Raw genomic sequence first — 13,941 nt, 5'->3', positions numbered from 1 at the left:
AGTACTATGTCATTTTTAGTGACGAGGATCAGACCTGTGTTACCGTGGTGATTCACGCTAACCTGGTCTAGACGCACCACTCACCCCCCCCGCTTCTGTTCCTGTCATTGTTTCCCCTGCTATCATTTCACTGATCTGTTTTCTTGCTGTTGCCATGGAACCTCAGAGCAGGACGTGACATCAGTTTCTCAGAAACGGTTAACCAGACGATTCTGGGCAGAAACGGGTCACTCCCGCATAGGATACGTTGTTTCCTTTACTACGAGCAAAGCCATCAAGCGGCTCATTAATAATCCCCTCGGCCCCTAATTCAAGCAGGGAAGTGTATCCAAACAGAGGTGGTATTCCCAGCATTATGAAACCATCGGAAGGATCCCAGGCTTTTCCTGCTCTGTGTGTGAGAGGGATGCTTCAGACACCCCTCCCCCTCCTCTGGCCCGCACTGTGGCCAGTCACATTACATTACAGGCGTTTAGCAGATGCTCTTATCCAGAGCGACTTACACGACTTTTACTTTGCATTAACATTGCCTCCATTTATATAGCTGGATATACACTGAAGTAATTAAGTACCTTGCTCAAGGGTGCAGTGTCCTACACCAGGAATTGAACCTGTGACCTTTATGTTACAAGACCAGCTCCTTACCCATTACACTACGCTGCCGCCCCCATGGTAACGACGCCGTGTCTGTCTCCGCAGCGACAGCGCGCTGTCCGTCCGGCGGGAGCAGCGGCGGGAGCAGTACCGCCAGGTCCGCGAGCACGTGCGCCGCGAGGACGGGCTCATGCAGGCCTGCGGCTGGAGCATCCCGCCCCGCTTCAAACAGGTACCGCCCGCCAGCCCCGCCTCCCCTTCTCGCTGGCGCCACCTGCAGTTCTGTGAAGGGCGCTGCCCCTTCGAGTGACTTTCAAAAGACTGATAATCCACGACTGAGAGAGGTCTTCTGCCCTCGTCCTGTAAAAATAAGGCATGCCAATTGCACTGATAGATTCCCGTCTGCCGCAAGGAAACCAGTTTATACTGTAAAGCTGTGTCATCGGGCAAAGCATGCTGGGATTTGTAGTCAGCTTTTCTCAGTGCCCCAGATAAAAGGCTAGAGGAATCATTCTGTTTCATTAGCAGTGTGCTTCTGCTTCTGTCAAATGTCTGAAGAAAGACTTTGATTAGATTTCTTTGCTACCATCCAAAAGCAATTCTACTGAGCTTCTTTTATCTGGGAATATCCTTTTTATAGGTTAGCGGAAGTAACAATAGTAACTGATTTTCTGATGAACAACCACACCTTGGTGGACAAAAGGAGGCATCTATCTCATTTCTTAATTGGGCGCATGTAGGGAAAAGGTCTTTGTGAATCAAATCCCCTTTAAAATCCCATAAAATCCCTAAAACAATATTAAAAATGTCACATGACGACATGTAGGAACACAAGCATTGCTATGATACTGAGGAAAGAAGTAGATAAAAGAAATAAAATAAAGGAAAGATGAAAAAGAAAAGGGCAGTGAAAATGACTCAGTAATCAAACCTAAAAATGTGCCATTTCAAATTTTAGTTCTGTCATTTAAAATAATGTTACATTTGCTTGCATATGCGATTCTGATTAATAGATTTTCCAGTCAAACCTTTTGGATTACACTCCTATGTGAATAAGAGAAGTCTTTCAAGTGAAACGGTTGGACTGGTTCCCTCTTCCCTCGGTTACATGCCCGTCGGTCGTTAGAGAAGCTGGGGCTGTGTCCCCGTGGGGGGAGCAGGGCGGTTGAAGGTGAGGTGGCGTTGCCAGGTAACGGGCCCCCGTGCCGTCCCATGGGGGCGGTGCGCTCTAACTGTAATCTCCCACAGGGAGGCTCTCTGCTGGAGCTCACGCAGGACGGGTCCATGAGGAGGCACCAGGCAAGTGAGCCCGACGGAGCCCCAGCATGCGCGACTGTAGCCCCGCCCCCTGGAGCTCGCCAGGCCGTGGCCCCGCCCCCCTCGAGCCCGCGAGGCTGTGGCCCCGCCCCCTCGAGCCATCGCGGAACGGGCGTGGCTCGTCACTGTGGCTCCGCCCCTCTCAGGCCTGCGTGATCCGGCCACGGCTCGGCACTGTGGCCCCGCCTCCTCGAGCCTGCGGGGCTGTGGCCCTGCCCCCCCACCCCCCCGAGCCATCGCGAAACGGGCGTGGCTCATCACTGTAGCCCCGCCCCTCGAGCCAGCGTGGTCTGAGCGTGGCTCATCATTGTGGCTATGCCCCCACGATGCTGTGCAGCCTGAGCCTAGCCCATCGCCAACCCCCTTGTAATACTCTTAGGGCCTGTTCGCATGGACCTGCACCGTCCTGCCCCCACCTCCCCAATCCCCCCCCCCCCCCTTCCGTCTCTGTTGCTATACAGCTCTCCAGTGTTTTTAAATAACCACTGAAGCGTAATCTAGCCTGTTGGTTAGAACCCTCGACCCCCAACTTTGACCATCGACCCCAACTTTAGCCCTCAACCCCAGACTGATTGTTTTCCTGTGTCTTGAACCAGCCCTACGTTGTGGAAACATCTCTGTCTGTCTCGAACTGCCCAGCAACAAACATATCCAGACAAGGCCTAATAACCTCTTGGTTACAGGTTCACCAGCGGTGGACGGTAGCCTGAAGGCTCTGGGGCATTTGTTTGATGGGTTGGGTGTTTCTTTGCCTTCTCTGAGTGGTCTGTCTGTCTGTCCTGCTTTGAATGTGATCTGCGCTGTGACACGTCTGTCTGCCTGTCCCACACTCTGTCCACCCCATAGATCGGTCCAAATGACAAAGAGGACAACCGCATGAAGAATGTCCCTGTTCCCGTTTACTGTCGCCCCCTGGTGGAGAAGGAGCCGAACAGGAAGGTAAAGAGAACAGCCGGTTTTATCACAGTTATCTTCTTACCTTACAATATTAATCGAGTAGGGTTCTAATTTTAAATCAACATTCATCATCTTGTTGGATGTTTCAATTGCTTTGTTACCTAATATAGACTGAGCAGTAGATGCTATAAGTGTCATGATATAAACACTGCACCATAATTCTTATGCTCCTGATTAAATGGTAATAGAACTGATGACTTCTTGACCTATGGATCGAAGTAGAGGCTCCATCGCCCCCTGGTGACGAAGGACTGAACTGCATGCAAGATATCAACCCTAGATATTCTCCGGGCTAGACTTGCACGGTTACGGGTCATGTGACTGGTGATGCATTGTGTTTAGATTCTAAGTCTCCTGGGGTGTCTCGTCTCCAGCTGTGGTGTGCAGCAGGGGTGGACTTGACCGGGTGGAAGACGGCCACGCAGGACAGCCTGCCCAGCGAAGCGGCGAAAACCTCATCCAACGGCACGGACCCTCTGACTGGAGAGGAGGATGGAGAGGAGAGCAAGAGCAATCACAGCTCCCCTGAGAAGAAAAAAGTAATAGAACTACAAGTCCCACAACACTCTATGCATATGTCACTCTGGGACAAATGAGAACTACAAGTCCCACAACTCTCTGTGCCCTCTACTGTGTCCTTAAAGTATGTACTGTCTGCTCACCAATCAATGTGAGTGTATCTGATCAGTGTCAGTGACAGTGGATCCTACCTGTGGCAATGATAGTGAATCTTACCTGTCTCAGTGACAGATTTTACCTGTATCAGTGATAGTTACCTGTGCTTCACCTGGCTCCTCCTCCTCCGCAGCAGAAGGAGCAGCAGGAGCTGGACTCCATGAGCAGCAGGGTGTGGATCCTCACCAGCACCTACTCGGCCAGCAAGGTGGTCATCATCGACGCCAACCAGCCTGGCTCGCTGGTTGACCAGTTCAACGTCTGCAATGCCCACGTGCTCTGCATCTCCAGTGTGCCCGGTTAGCTCCTCCCACTCCCATAGAGAACCAATCGCATCCATTCCTCTCTTCTGGCTGAAAAAAAACATAATAAAGCACACACACATGCACCCACACACGTACACACCCCACTCACTCACACTCACTCACACACACACACACACACACACACTCAGGGTGCTTCTCAGTGGAGAACATCAGTATACCCAAGTACACTGAGCTGTGAAGGATAACTGGATAAGCATAAGATTCATATCCCATACTGAAACGCATGAGTTGTAGCATACCTGTTCGTAAGGTAAAGCTCTCTCCCTTTCCTCCCAGCGGCCAGTGAGAGCGACTACCCGGCGGGGGAGATATTCCTGGAGCCGGGAGATGGGAGCTCGGAGGACCCCGGGGGGGTGGAGGGCATGCTGGCGGGCATCACGCTGGTGGGCTGCGCCACCAACTGCAGCGTGGTCCGCAGCAACTGCTCGTCCCGAACGGACACGCCCGTGGGGGACAGGAGCCAGGGTGCGTTCCGCTCTTACGCGCATTGATGTTGAATAAATAATGAAGTAAAATCTGCCATGTGTTATTCATCACATGAGGTTAGATTTATCTGCGGTTTGAATTTAATGTGGATCAGATGAGGATTACATTAAATTACATTACGTTTATTTGGCAGACAACTACAAAGCACAGTTCAGGTAAGGTACGATACTCATTGTGTAACAGTTATCCATAGCCATGAACGCATTAAGTCCAGTTAGAGAGTAATGTTAGATCAAACTAGGAGGCATGACAGCTACAAAGCTAAAAGGGTTCGTTATGTCCTTATATGGTAAAACCACAGAATTGTGGCGTGCGATAGCGTGTGTGGCGTATGCTAGTGTGCGCTAGTGTGTGTTTTGCATGCGCTAGCCTGCGTGTGGCATTTGTTAGCGTACGATAGCGTGTGTGGCGTATGCTAGCGTGCGATAGCATGTGTGTGGCGTGTTGCGTGTGCTAGCGTGCGTGTGGCGTGTTCCAGGTCACGCGGCCCCTCTCCTCGGCGGGAAGGTGAACGCGGCGGCCCAGTCAGCCGAGGAGGCCACCGAGGCCACGGAGGTGTCGGAGCCGGCGCCCAGCGAGGAGGAGGCGTCCGCCCCCCCCGGGCCCTTCACCGAGCACGTCTTCACCGACCCCCAGCACCTCCCCGCGGGGGCGCCTGCGGACAGGTACGGGCCCTGTCCCTCCCCTCCCCCCTCAGGAGTCACCTTCTACCCGAAATAACTTTACACCTCCTCCTGCACCTCCACAGGGAGGCCGGACAGCCGAAGGAGGAGGCGAACCCCGCGGCCCCGGAAGCGGAGGACAGGGGGGAGGAGTCTGGAGCTGCCAGCAGCACGGCCCCCACCATGTGGCTGGGAGCCCAGAATGGCTGGTGTGTACCTGAACCGCACCACACCTCCACCCTCCACACCTCAACCCCACCACACCTCCACCCACCGCCCATACCCCTCCTACCGGTCTATACCCCTCCACCCTCCACTCTCTGCCCATCTATACACCTCCACCCTCCACCCATACCCCTCCTACCGATCTATACCCCACCACACCTCCACCCTCCACCCATACCCCTCGTATCAGTCTATACCCCTCCACACCTCCACCCTCCACCCATACTCCTCCTACCGGTCTATACCCCTCCACCCTCTACTCGCCACCTGTCTATACCCCTCCACCGTCTACCTATACCCCTCCATCCTCTATTCATATATACACCTCCACCCTCTACTCATCTATACCCTCCACCCTTTATCCATCTATAGTCCTCTACCCTCTACCCATCTATACCCCTCCACCCTCTACCTATCTATATACCTCCACCCTCTATTCTCCACCCATCTAAACATCTCCACCCTCCACCTGTCTATACTCCTGCACCCTCTATCCATCTATAGAGGGTATGCATTGACGTCACTTTCCCACCGGAAAACGCCCCCTTAATTTATATGCTTGGCTAGCTAATACTATCTGACCATCCCCCCTTTGTTTGTAGAACACAAGGCTCATCATCATGGATGTTTTTTAATAAATGCTGACAAAAACTTTACAGTTACACAGAATATAAATGAAAGATGCTAAATATTTAATTGATGAGTAGTCAATACTGTAGCCTACATAACTTAAGGTATGATTTTACCCAAAAATCCAACATACCTGACATAAAATGACAACCGCAAATCCACGTTTCGGTGCCTGGATTCCAGTTGTTTCTGCGAATTGCAGCGATCCATTTGCTTCTCTTTTCTTTAGCTTTTGGCAGTCTGTAAAAAAGATAGCTCAGATTTCTTGTTGAATCTATTTGTACAGTCAATCGCACAACAGCTCTTTCCCATTTTAGATGTGTTTTTTGCGTTTTCGCGGCATTCAAGCTGAACGCTAACGCTATCACTCAGTAGTCTTTCTGCCACTCAGTGGGTGTAACCGCAGTGACTTCCACCTACTGTGACGTCATGTGCGTACCCTCTATACCCCTCCACCCTCTACATCTATACTCCTCCACCCTGTACCCATCTATACTCTACCCATATATACACCTCTGGGTTGAGATCTGAGTTACCCTCTGAATGGCTGAGCTGTGTTAGCGTGAGCTGTATGTTAGCCTCTGATTGGATGAGCTGTGTTGGCGTGAGATCTGGGCTACCCTCTGATTGTATTAGTGTGATCTCTGGTTTAGCTTCTGATTGGCTGATCTACGTTAGTGTGAGCTCTGGGTTAGCCTCTGATTGGCTGATTGTGCCCCCGTGCTGCTTTCCTAGGCTGTATGTTCACTCTGCTGTTTCCAACTGGAGGAAGTGTCTGCATTCAATCAAACTGAAGGACTCTGTGCTCAGCCTTGTGTAAGTATGTTTACTGCAACAGTGTACTAGTTAATTTACTTTATTATATAAAAGTATATAAGGACAACGGAATAGGAAAATGCTGAATTTCATTACAGAAACTGTTTTGCATGAATATTAAAAATTTATATGAAGTATACACATAATTATTATAAACCTATAAAGACTATGCTAATACGTGCGGCCCTGTTGTGGCTTCAGGTTGATTGGCTACTCTGTGATTGTGTGTGTGAATTACAGGCATGTGAAAGGGAGGGTCCTGGTGGCCTTGGCAGACGGCACACTGGCCATCTTTCACAGATCTGAAGGTACGATTCTGTGTTTATAGGTCCCATCCATGCACTAGAACAGTGCTTTAATAGATACCAGACCATAGTCAGCCTTCCAGCCCTTTACCATTTGTAAAATAGATGTAACATTTACACTCAACGATTATCAGATGCATTCATCCAGACATATTTGCAAGTGAGAACATTTAACAAAGCTAAGACCCAGCTATCGGTGAAGTCACAGGCTGTGTGAGACATCTGCAAAAACTGGTGGAGGAGCATGACCTATGTGTGTGTGTGTGTGTGTGTGTGTGGATGTGTATGTCTGTGTGTGTGTGTGTATACGCAGACGGGCAGTGGGATCTGAGTAACTACCACCTGATGGATCTGGGGCGACCCCACCACTCCATCCGCTGCATGGCGGTGGTGCACGACAAGGTGTGGTGCGGCTACAAGAACAAGGTGCACGTCATCCAGCCCAAGACCATGCAGATCGAGGCGAGTACCACGGCAACGCCCCGGCAACGCAGCGGGCGTGGCGGTAACATTAGCGTCCCGTCAACGGTCCGGTCGTTCTGAGTGATATGCTCCTAAATCTGAATTCGTCAAACCCTTTCTCATCTTAGGCATAACAACCATCTGCACACACCACAAGAATTACCTGTACAGGTGCATGCAGCCGATAACTGTTTGCAGAAAAACAAAATACAGTCTGCTTTGAAGCTTGTGCATAGAGTACAGTTGAACAACACCTCTAAAAAGAACAAACGTAGCAACAAGCAGGTGGCTTCTAACTGCCCAGCTAAATTAAACTGCCTCTAGCACTGTTAATGAATGAATACGTCCATTCAAGTCAAAAGGCACATATAAATGCATGTGAACAGAAATTCTGTTTCTGTTTTTGGCCACTCCCTCAAAAACCTGCTTGTTTCCAAGCAACTCCAAATCACAAGGGGAAGGTGTACCAGTACCGATGAACCACTGCACATTTTCAATGGCAGAATCCGTTCAGAGAAGTCGTTGGATGTCTGATGTTTCCTGGTAAACATGTCTCCCCCTCCCCCCCTCAGAAATCATTCGATGCGCACCCCCGGAAGGAGAGCCAGGTGCGTCAGCTGGCGTGGATCGGGGACGGCGTGTGGGTGTCCATCCGGCTGGACTCCACGCTCCGCCTCTACCACGCCCTCACCCACCAGCACCTGCAGGACGTGGACATCGAGCCCTACGTCAGCAAGATGCTCGGTGCGTCGCTCACCGCGGTGGTTCAGAGCGGAAGTCCGTCCTCCCGCCCTCTAAAACGGGTCAAAAGGGACGCCCCCTTACAGATTCACCCGTAAAGATGTGCTGAAGGGCATTACTTCATCACCGAATAGTAAAACAGTGACACAGTTAATATAGTTATTTCTGTGGGAAACCATGAAAAGTGCCAGTGTAGGTATAGGGCAGGGCTGCCCAACCCTGTTCCTGGGGGATCTACTGTCTCGTAGGTTTTCACTCCAACCCTAACAGAGCACACCTCATTCAACAGCTAGAGCTGTTGAGCTGCTACTTTGTAGGATTAGGTGTGCCAAAGTAGGGTTGAAATGAAAACCTATGGGTTGGTAGATCTCCTGGAAAAGAGGTGGGCAGCTCTGGTGTAAGGTTATACTTTACCAGAGCAAAACCCAGTGGGTGGTCATACCCACCATCCCACTGAATGAATTAAAATAAGATATCCTTTAAAAAACATTTAAAAATGCAGAACCATACATCATTACTCCTATAAAAATTGAAAGTCCATTATTACAACAGTTAAAGAAAATTCATTTAAAGGTGCTGTTTCAGGTGTCATGTATAGCCTGCTATAAACATTCACCTTTCAAACTGACTTCCAGTGTCTATGATTGATTTCATTGGCAGGTACCGGAAAGCTGGGCTTCTCATTTGTGCGCATCACAGCGCTCCTGATTGGAGGAAACCGCCTGTGGGTGGGGACAGGGAACGGCGTGGTAATCTCCATCCCACTGACAGAGAGTGAGTCCGAGTGAGTGTGAGAGTGATTCAGAGAGAGTGAGAGTGAGTCAGAGTTGAGTCAGAGTGCGAGAGTGCAGAGAGTTTGAGAGTGAGTCAGAGACAGTGATTCAGAGTGAGAGTGAGTCAGAGTTGAGTCAGAGTGCGAGAGTGCAGAGAGTTTGAGAGTGAGTCAGAGACAGTGATTCAGAGAGAGTGAGTCAGAGAGAGTGAGCGAGCGAGTGAGTCAGAGTTGAGTCAGAGCGTGAAAGTGAGTCAGAGAATGTTGAGCGATGAGCCTCTTCCTCCCGTCGGCTCGGCTCCACACCTCAGCTCTGTTTTGATTGGCTACATCAGCTGGCTGACCGTCGTTCCCTTTAACGGATCTCTTCTCTTTCTTTCCGCTTTGCTTCCTTCTGTCCGGTCTGTGCTGCCCCTCCGTCCTTCCTGCACCCCTGCCCCCGCTCTCCTCTGTGTTTTTCTGTCTTCCCCTCATTCCCTCATCCCCCCCTCCCCTCTCCTTCCATAGCCGTAGTCCTGCATCGGGGACAGCTCCTGGGTTTGAGGGGTAAGTTGGCGCTCCTCCTTCCTCATCCGTCCGTCACACTCATCCTCAACGCTTGAGCTTCGCTGTTCTGTCCCCTCTATCCTTTTACATTCTGCTCATTCGTACCAAAAAGTGTGCAATCATTTTGCCTCAGGAAAAACTCAAGTGCACTACATGCTGTATGTCCGAACTCTCCAGTCTGGTTTTGTGCTGTTGCGTGCTGCGGTGTCAGGGGCGGGCCTAATCCCTGTTCACGCCCCTTTCTAGGGGCCGTGGATCGGATTTGAGCGCTTGTGGTGTAGATGGGAAAGCTGCCATTCAGCATTATTTGTGCACGCTTCCTTATGGCTGTGTACCATATCCGCCATCTTGGTAGTGGAGCAGATGTGGTATGGGAGTGCCACAGTTGGGTGTATCCATCCGCATGCAGGTCTGACTGATCGACTGCAGGTTTTCCTCATCTGCCCCTATAGGCTCATCTGCCCCTATAGGCTATAGGCCTGTTGCCTAGCGCACTTGTCAGTTCAACAAATAACTCACAAGTGGGGGTCAATTCAATTTCAATTCAGATAATGAATTGAAATTCAGTTTCTGAATTTAGAAATCCCCATCCACCGTTATGCCATTTTTTTCAGTTCACGAACTGAATTGTACTTCTTTTCCTGAACTGATACATGATTGGCTCCAGCCCTGTGATATAAAACCATCTTTTACCTGTAGGTGTATTTAGTTTTCTTTTACTTTGTGGCACACTCTCGTGGAGACTCTTTTTGGAGAATCCTTTCATCTTACATGCTTTGCAGCAATCTCAGCTGGCTGTGCTGTGCCATCACCTTGTAGTTTGGCAGGCAGGCATTGGCCAGACCCTTCTCTCCCAGGGTCCAGATCCCTCCTGCTGCATCTTCACGGAGAGTCTTCCTGTCACTCACCACTGCTCTTTTCCGCTCTTAGCCAATAAGGTTTCCCCGACCTCGTCAGGGGGCGTGATCCACGTGTACGCCAACGACAGCGCAGAGAAGACCAGCGGCAGCTTCATCCCCTACTGCTCCATGGCCCAAGCCCAGCTCTGTTTCCACGGCCACCGCGACGCTGTCAAGTTCTTTGTTTCTGTGCCAGGTTAGCGTGATGCTAATGGTGTTTAAATACAGCTGTAGGGGCCAGGTTAGCGTGATGCTAATGGTGTTTAAATACAGCTGTAGGGGCCAAGTTAGCCTGATGGTAATGGTGTTTAAATACAGTTGTAGGGGCCAGGTTAGCCTGATGCTAATGGTGTTTAAATACAGCTGTAGGGGCCGGGATAGCCTGATGCTAATGGTATTTAAATACAGCTGTAGGGGCCATGTTAGCCTAAAGGTAATGCTATTTAAATACAGCTGTAGGGGTCAGGTTAGCCTGAAGGTAATGCTATTTAAATACAGCTGTAGGGGTCAGGTTAGCCTGAAGGTAATGGTATTTAAATACAGCTGTATGGGTCAGGTTAGCCTGAAGGTAATGGTGTTTAAATACAGCTGTAGGGGCCAGGTTAGCATGATGCTAATGGTATTTAAATACAGCTGTAGGGGCCAGGTTAGCGCGATGCTAATGGTATTTAAATACAGATGTAGGGGTCAGGTTAGCCTGATGGTAATGGTGTTTAAATACAGCTGTAGGGGCCAGGTTAGCGCGATGCTAATGGAGTGAAGTAAAAAGCCTCCAAATGGAGCTGATTTATGACTGATTAATGTATAATAACACTATTAATATGTGTAATTGCATGTTATAACCAGATTGGCCCTGTGTTTCACAGGCAATGTGCTGGCCACTCTGAATGGCAGTGTGCTGGACAGCCCCTCAGAGAACGCTGGCTCAACAGCGCCCCCTGATGCTGAAGCCCAGACGGTGAACAACGTGCTGGTGCTGAGCGGTGGGGAGGGCTACATTGATTTCCGCATCGGTAAGCCGAGCAATCACACATACGCACACATACAGTGCACACACGCACACACACACAGTACACACACATATACTCACACACACACGCACACACACACATATACTCACACACACGCACACACACACATGCAGTGCACACGTACACACACACATACAGTTCGCACGCCCACACACACTCACCCATACACACACACACACACACGCTTGTGCACCCTGTGTTTGCACATGATTGTTGCATAGGCAGGGCAGTCATGTACTGTGCTTGATGGTCATCGTGACCATGCTTTTTCCCTCTCTCTCTTTCTCCCTCTTTTTCCCTCTCTCTCTTTCTCCCTCTCTCTCTCAGGGGACGGAGAGGATGACGAGACGGAGGAAGGCTCGGGCGACGCCTCGCAGATCAAGCCCGTTCTCTCGAAAGCAGAGAGGAGCCATATCATTGTGTGGCAGGTGTCCTACGTCCCAGAATAGCCCTTCAAAAATAACCCCCCCCCCCCCCGTCCCATTTCATTCTCCCTGCAGTCCTCCTGGCCCTACCATACCCCTCCATAAAAAAAACACCCTGGTCAAAAGTGCCCTGCATTTTCCCAGCTGCAAACACACAGTGTGAACTCATACAGCTAAATATGCCACCAATGAATACCTCTTCTCTTGCACTCCTCACCTCCTCAGACCCGCTGCTATAGGATCAGACCCCCCCTGCCTTCTCAGCTCACAGACGAGGCCGAGTCACTTTAGAAACAAGCCCCTCCCACATCTCCCCATATTAGGACAACAAACGCCTGAAAGAATGATGCAATATACCGACTGAAGAAACGTGAGTCCCGAGAGAAACCTGGCCTACCTCTGAAAGCAGTGCTTTATTTGGAAACTGGTAGAGTTTCTCTAAAGAGCGAACCCAAGGTGTGGTTTATGCCATTCTGTAAAGAAAGAAATTCTGTATTCTGAAGGTGATGTCTGAAATGAAAATATACTGGAAGACAGCCCAAAGCAGTCCTTGAAGTTCTGAAACAAGATGAAGGAATACATAAAAAACAATATTCAAAAATACATGATATACAAATAAATTGAACATAATATGCTAAATCCCAGCATTTAATATGACCCACTGGTAGGTTGTGTGAAGATTAATGAGGCCATCTTCACATCAGATTTAAATCAACACCGCACACATTTACAACGTTTTAATTCCACACTTAAACATATCTTAGCCTACATTTTATTTAGTGCTGGGTTGCGTAAAATGTAGTCGCTGTTTAAGGGGGTTTGGGGGTTCGAAAGGTTTTGAGAACCGATCGAGGCTGCATAGTCCTCACTTACACTCTCAGAGCAGATGTGTTGAAAACAACACATAACGTGTCACCTCCACGTCTAGTTAAGACAACACATTTTGTGTTACTTTCAACACGGTCTGCGTTAAAAAACCTCCCTTTGTAATGCATAAATTGTATATTTGTAGCGCAAAGGTAGTAACCTTGACACAAAATGTGTTGAAAGTAACACAAAAGTAGCAACACAAAAAAAAGCGCGTTGGACGTTAACACTGAGTGTGTCTCTGCGGTCCTTGACCTCACCAAGTGGCAATCCTGTATTACGGTATCAAAAAACACAATCTGTGGCACATCAGAGCTCAGTTTGACTCACACACACGTGCATGAAGGAGCATACCGCACAAGAAACAGGGTCGTCCAGCAAGCAGCACCGACTTCCCTGAAACTTACAGTGGGAAAAGATATCGTTTTCGAAACTGAAAAGTGCGAGCGTATCGTTTTTTTAATCACGTGCTTTTATGGGACCAAGACTTCCTGCTTGGAAGGAGTTGTCCTCTTGTGGCGAAGTAGTTGTGGGACGCAACAAACTCAACACACAGCACAAAGAGCGAGCAGTGTTGAACAAAGACACTCAGAACAAACCAGATAACCAAAAGCCAGCGACTTCACACTTCACGGCTGCATCCAGCAAGAAACTTCATCAAACAAAGATAACTCAGTAAAAGGACACAAGGAACACGAGCATATGTTTAACACAATCTATTGCTGGCCATTCCCTTGTACCCGTTAACACCTTTAGTAACCGGACATAGTCAAAACGAATCATGTCTATATATTTTCCCAGATCAGTCGCACAAGGTCATACACGCCATATGCTGTCCTGCTAGCAGCCGTTAGTACATTGTGAGCCGTCCTGCTCACCCCGCCCCCCTTCCCCCACCCCGCCCTGCCCCGCCCCACCCCCCCAATATCTGTAATATTGCGCTGTTTTGTATGTAAACTCCCCTGTATATTGAAAAACAGCAGCCGACCCCCTCACTGGTTTATCTGTAAATCTCCCGTAAAGATATCCCCCCCCCCGTCTTATCAGCCCCCCCCCCTCCACCCCCACCCCCCAGATATGTATTTAAGCCATCAAATGTGAAAATGTATGTAATAAACATATCCGTGCTACGAAATCCAAGGGCCTTTTTTTGTTCTGTTAGTCATATATCTCAGGTCATTTTTTCCACAATGTGGAGATATAGT

At 49.4% G+C, this 13,941-nt stretch overlaps 1 protein-coding gene across 7 annotated transcripts in view; it reads left to right on the top strand.

Moving 5' to 3' along the window:
- LOC135243105 (C-Jun-amino-terminal kinase-interacting protein 3-like) overlaps positions 1 to 13,775 on the top strand; it is a 40,548-nt gene extending 26,773 nt beyond the window's left edge. For 4 of the 7 annotated variants that reach the window (XM_064314650.1, XM_064314649.1, XM_064314646.1 and 1 more), the window contains 17 exons: positions 700 to 826; positions 1,843 to 1,893; positions 2,758 to 2,850; positions 3,243 to 3,407; positions 3,677 to 3,842; positions 4,146 to 4,334; positions 4,834 to 5,020; positions 5,104 to 5,226; positions 6,608 to 6,688; positions 6,929 to 6,996; positions 7,307 to 7,455; positions 8,028 to 8,199; positions 8,857 to 8,970; positions 9,476 to 9,514; positions 10,445 to 10,609; positions 11,280 to 11,426; positions 11,772 to 13,775. In XM_064314650.1, the coding sequence (XP_064170720.1) occupies positions 700 to 826; positions 1,843 to 1,893; positions 2,758 to 2,850; positions 3,243 to 3,407; positions 3,677 to 3,842; positions 4,146 to 4,334; positions 4,834 to 5,020; positions 5,104 to 5,226; positions 6,608 to 6,688; positions 6,929 to 6,996; positions 7,307 to 7,455; positions 8,028 to 8,199; positions 8,857 to 8,970; positions 9,476 to 9,514; positions 10,445 to 10,609; positions 11,280 to 11,426; positions 11,772 to 11,893 (2,158 nt within the window). In that variant the 3' untranslated portion in view covers positions 11,894 to 13,775. The remainder of the gene's footprint in view (positions 1 to 699; positions 827 to 1,842; positions 1,894 to 2,757; positions 2,851 to 3,242; positions 3,408 to 3,676; positions 3,843 to 4,145; positions 4,335 to 4,833; positions 5,021 to 5,103; positions 5,227 to 6,607; positions 6,689 to 6,928; positions 6,997 to 7,306; positions 7,456 to 8,027; positions 8,200 to 8,856; positions 8,971 to 9,475; positions 9,515 to 10,444; positions 10,610 to 11,279; positions 11,427 to 11,771) is intronic. The other 3 variants (XM_064314647.1, XM_064314651.1, XM_064314648.1) reach the window with 3 other exon arrangements.
- The last annotated feature ends 166 nt before the right edge of the window (positions 13,776 to 13,941 follow it).

Source organism: Anguilla rostrata, chromosome 17, assembly GCF_018555375.3.
Source record: "Anguilla rostrata isolate EN2019 chromosome 17, ASM1855537v3, whole genome shotgun sequence".
In the NCBI taxonomy this organism is placed as follows: Eukaryota; Metazoa; Chordata; class Actinopteri; order Anguilliformes; family Anguillidae; genus Anguilla; species Anguilla rostrata.
Note: the sequence above shows the minus strand (reverse complement) of the source record. Positions and strands in the feature narration are given on the sequence as shown.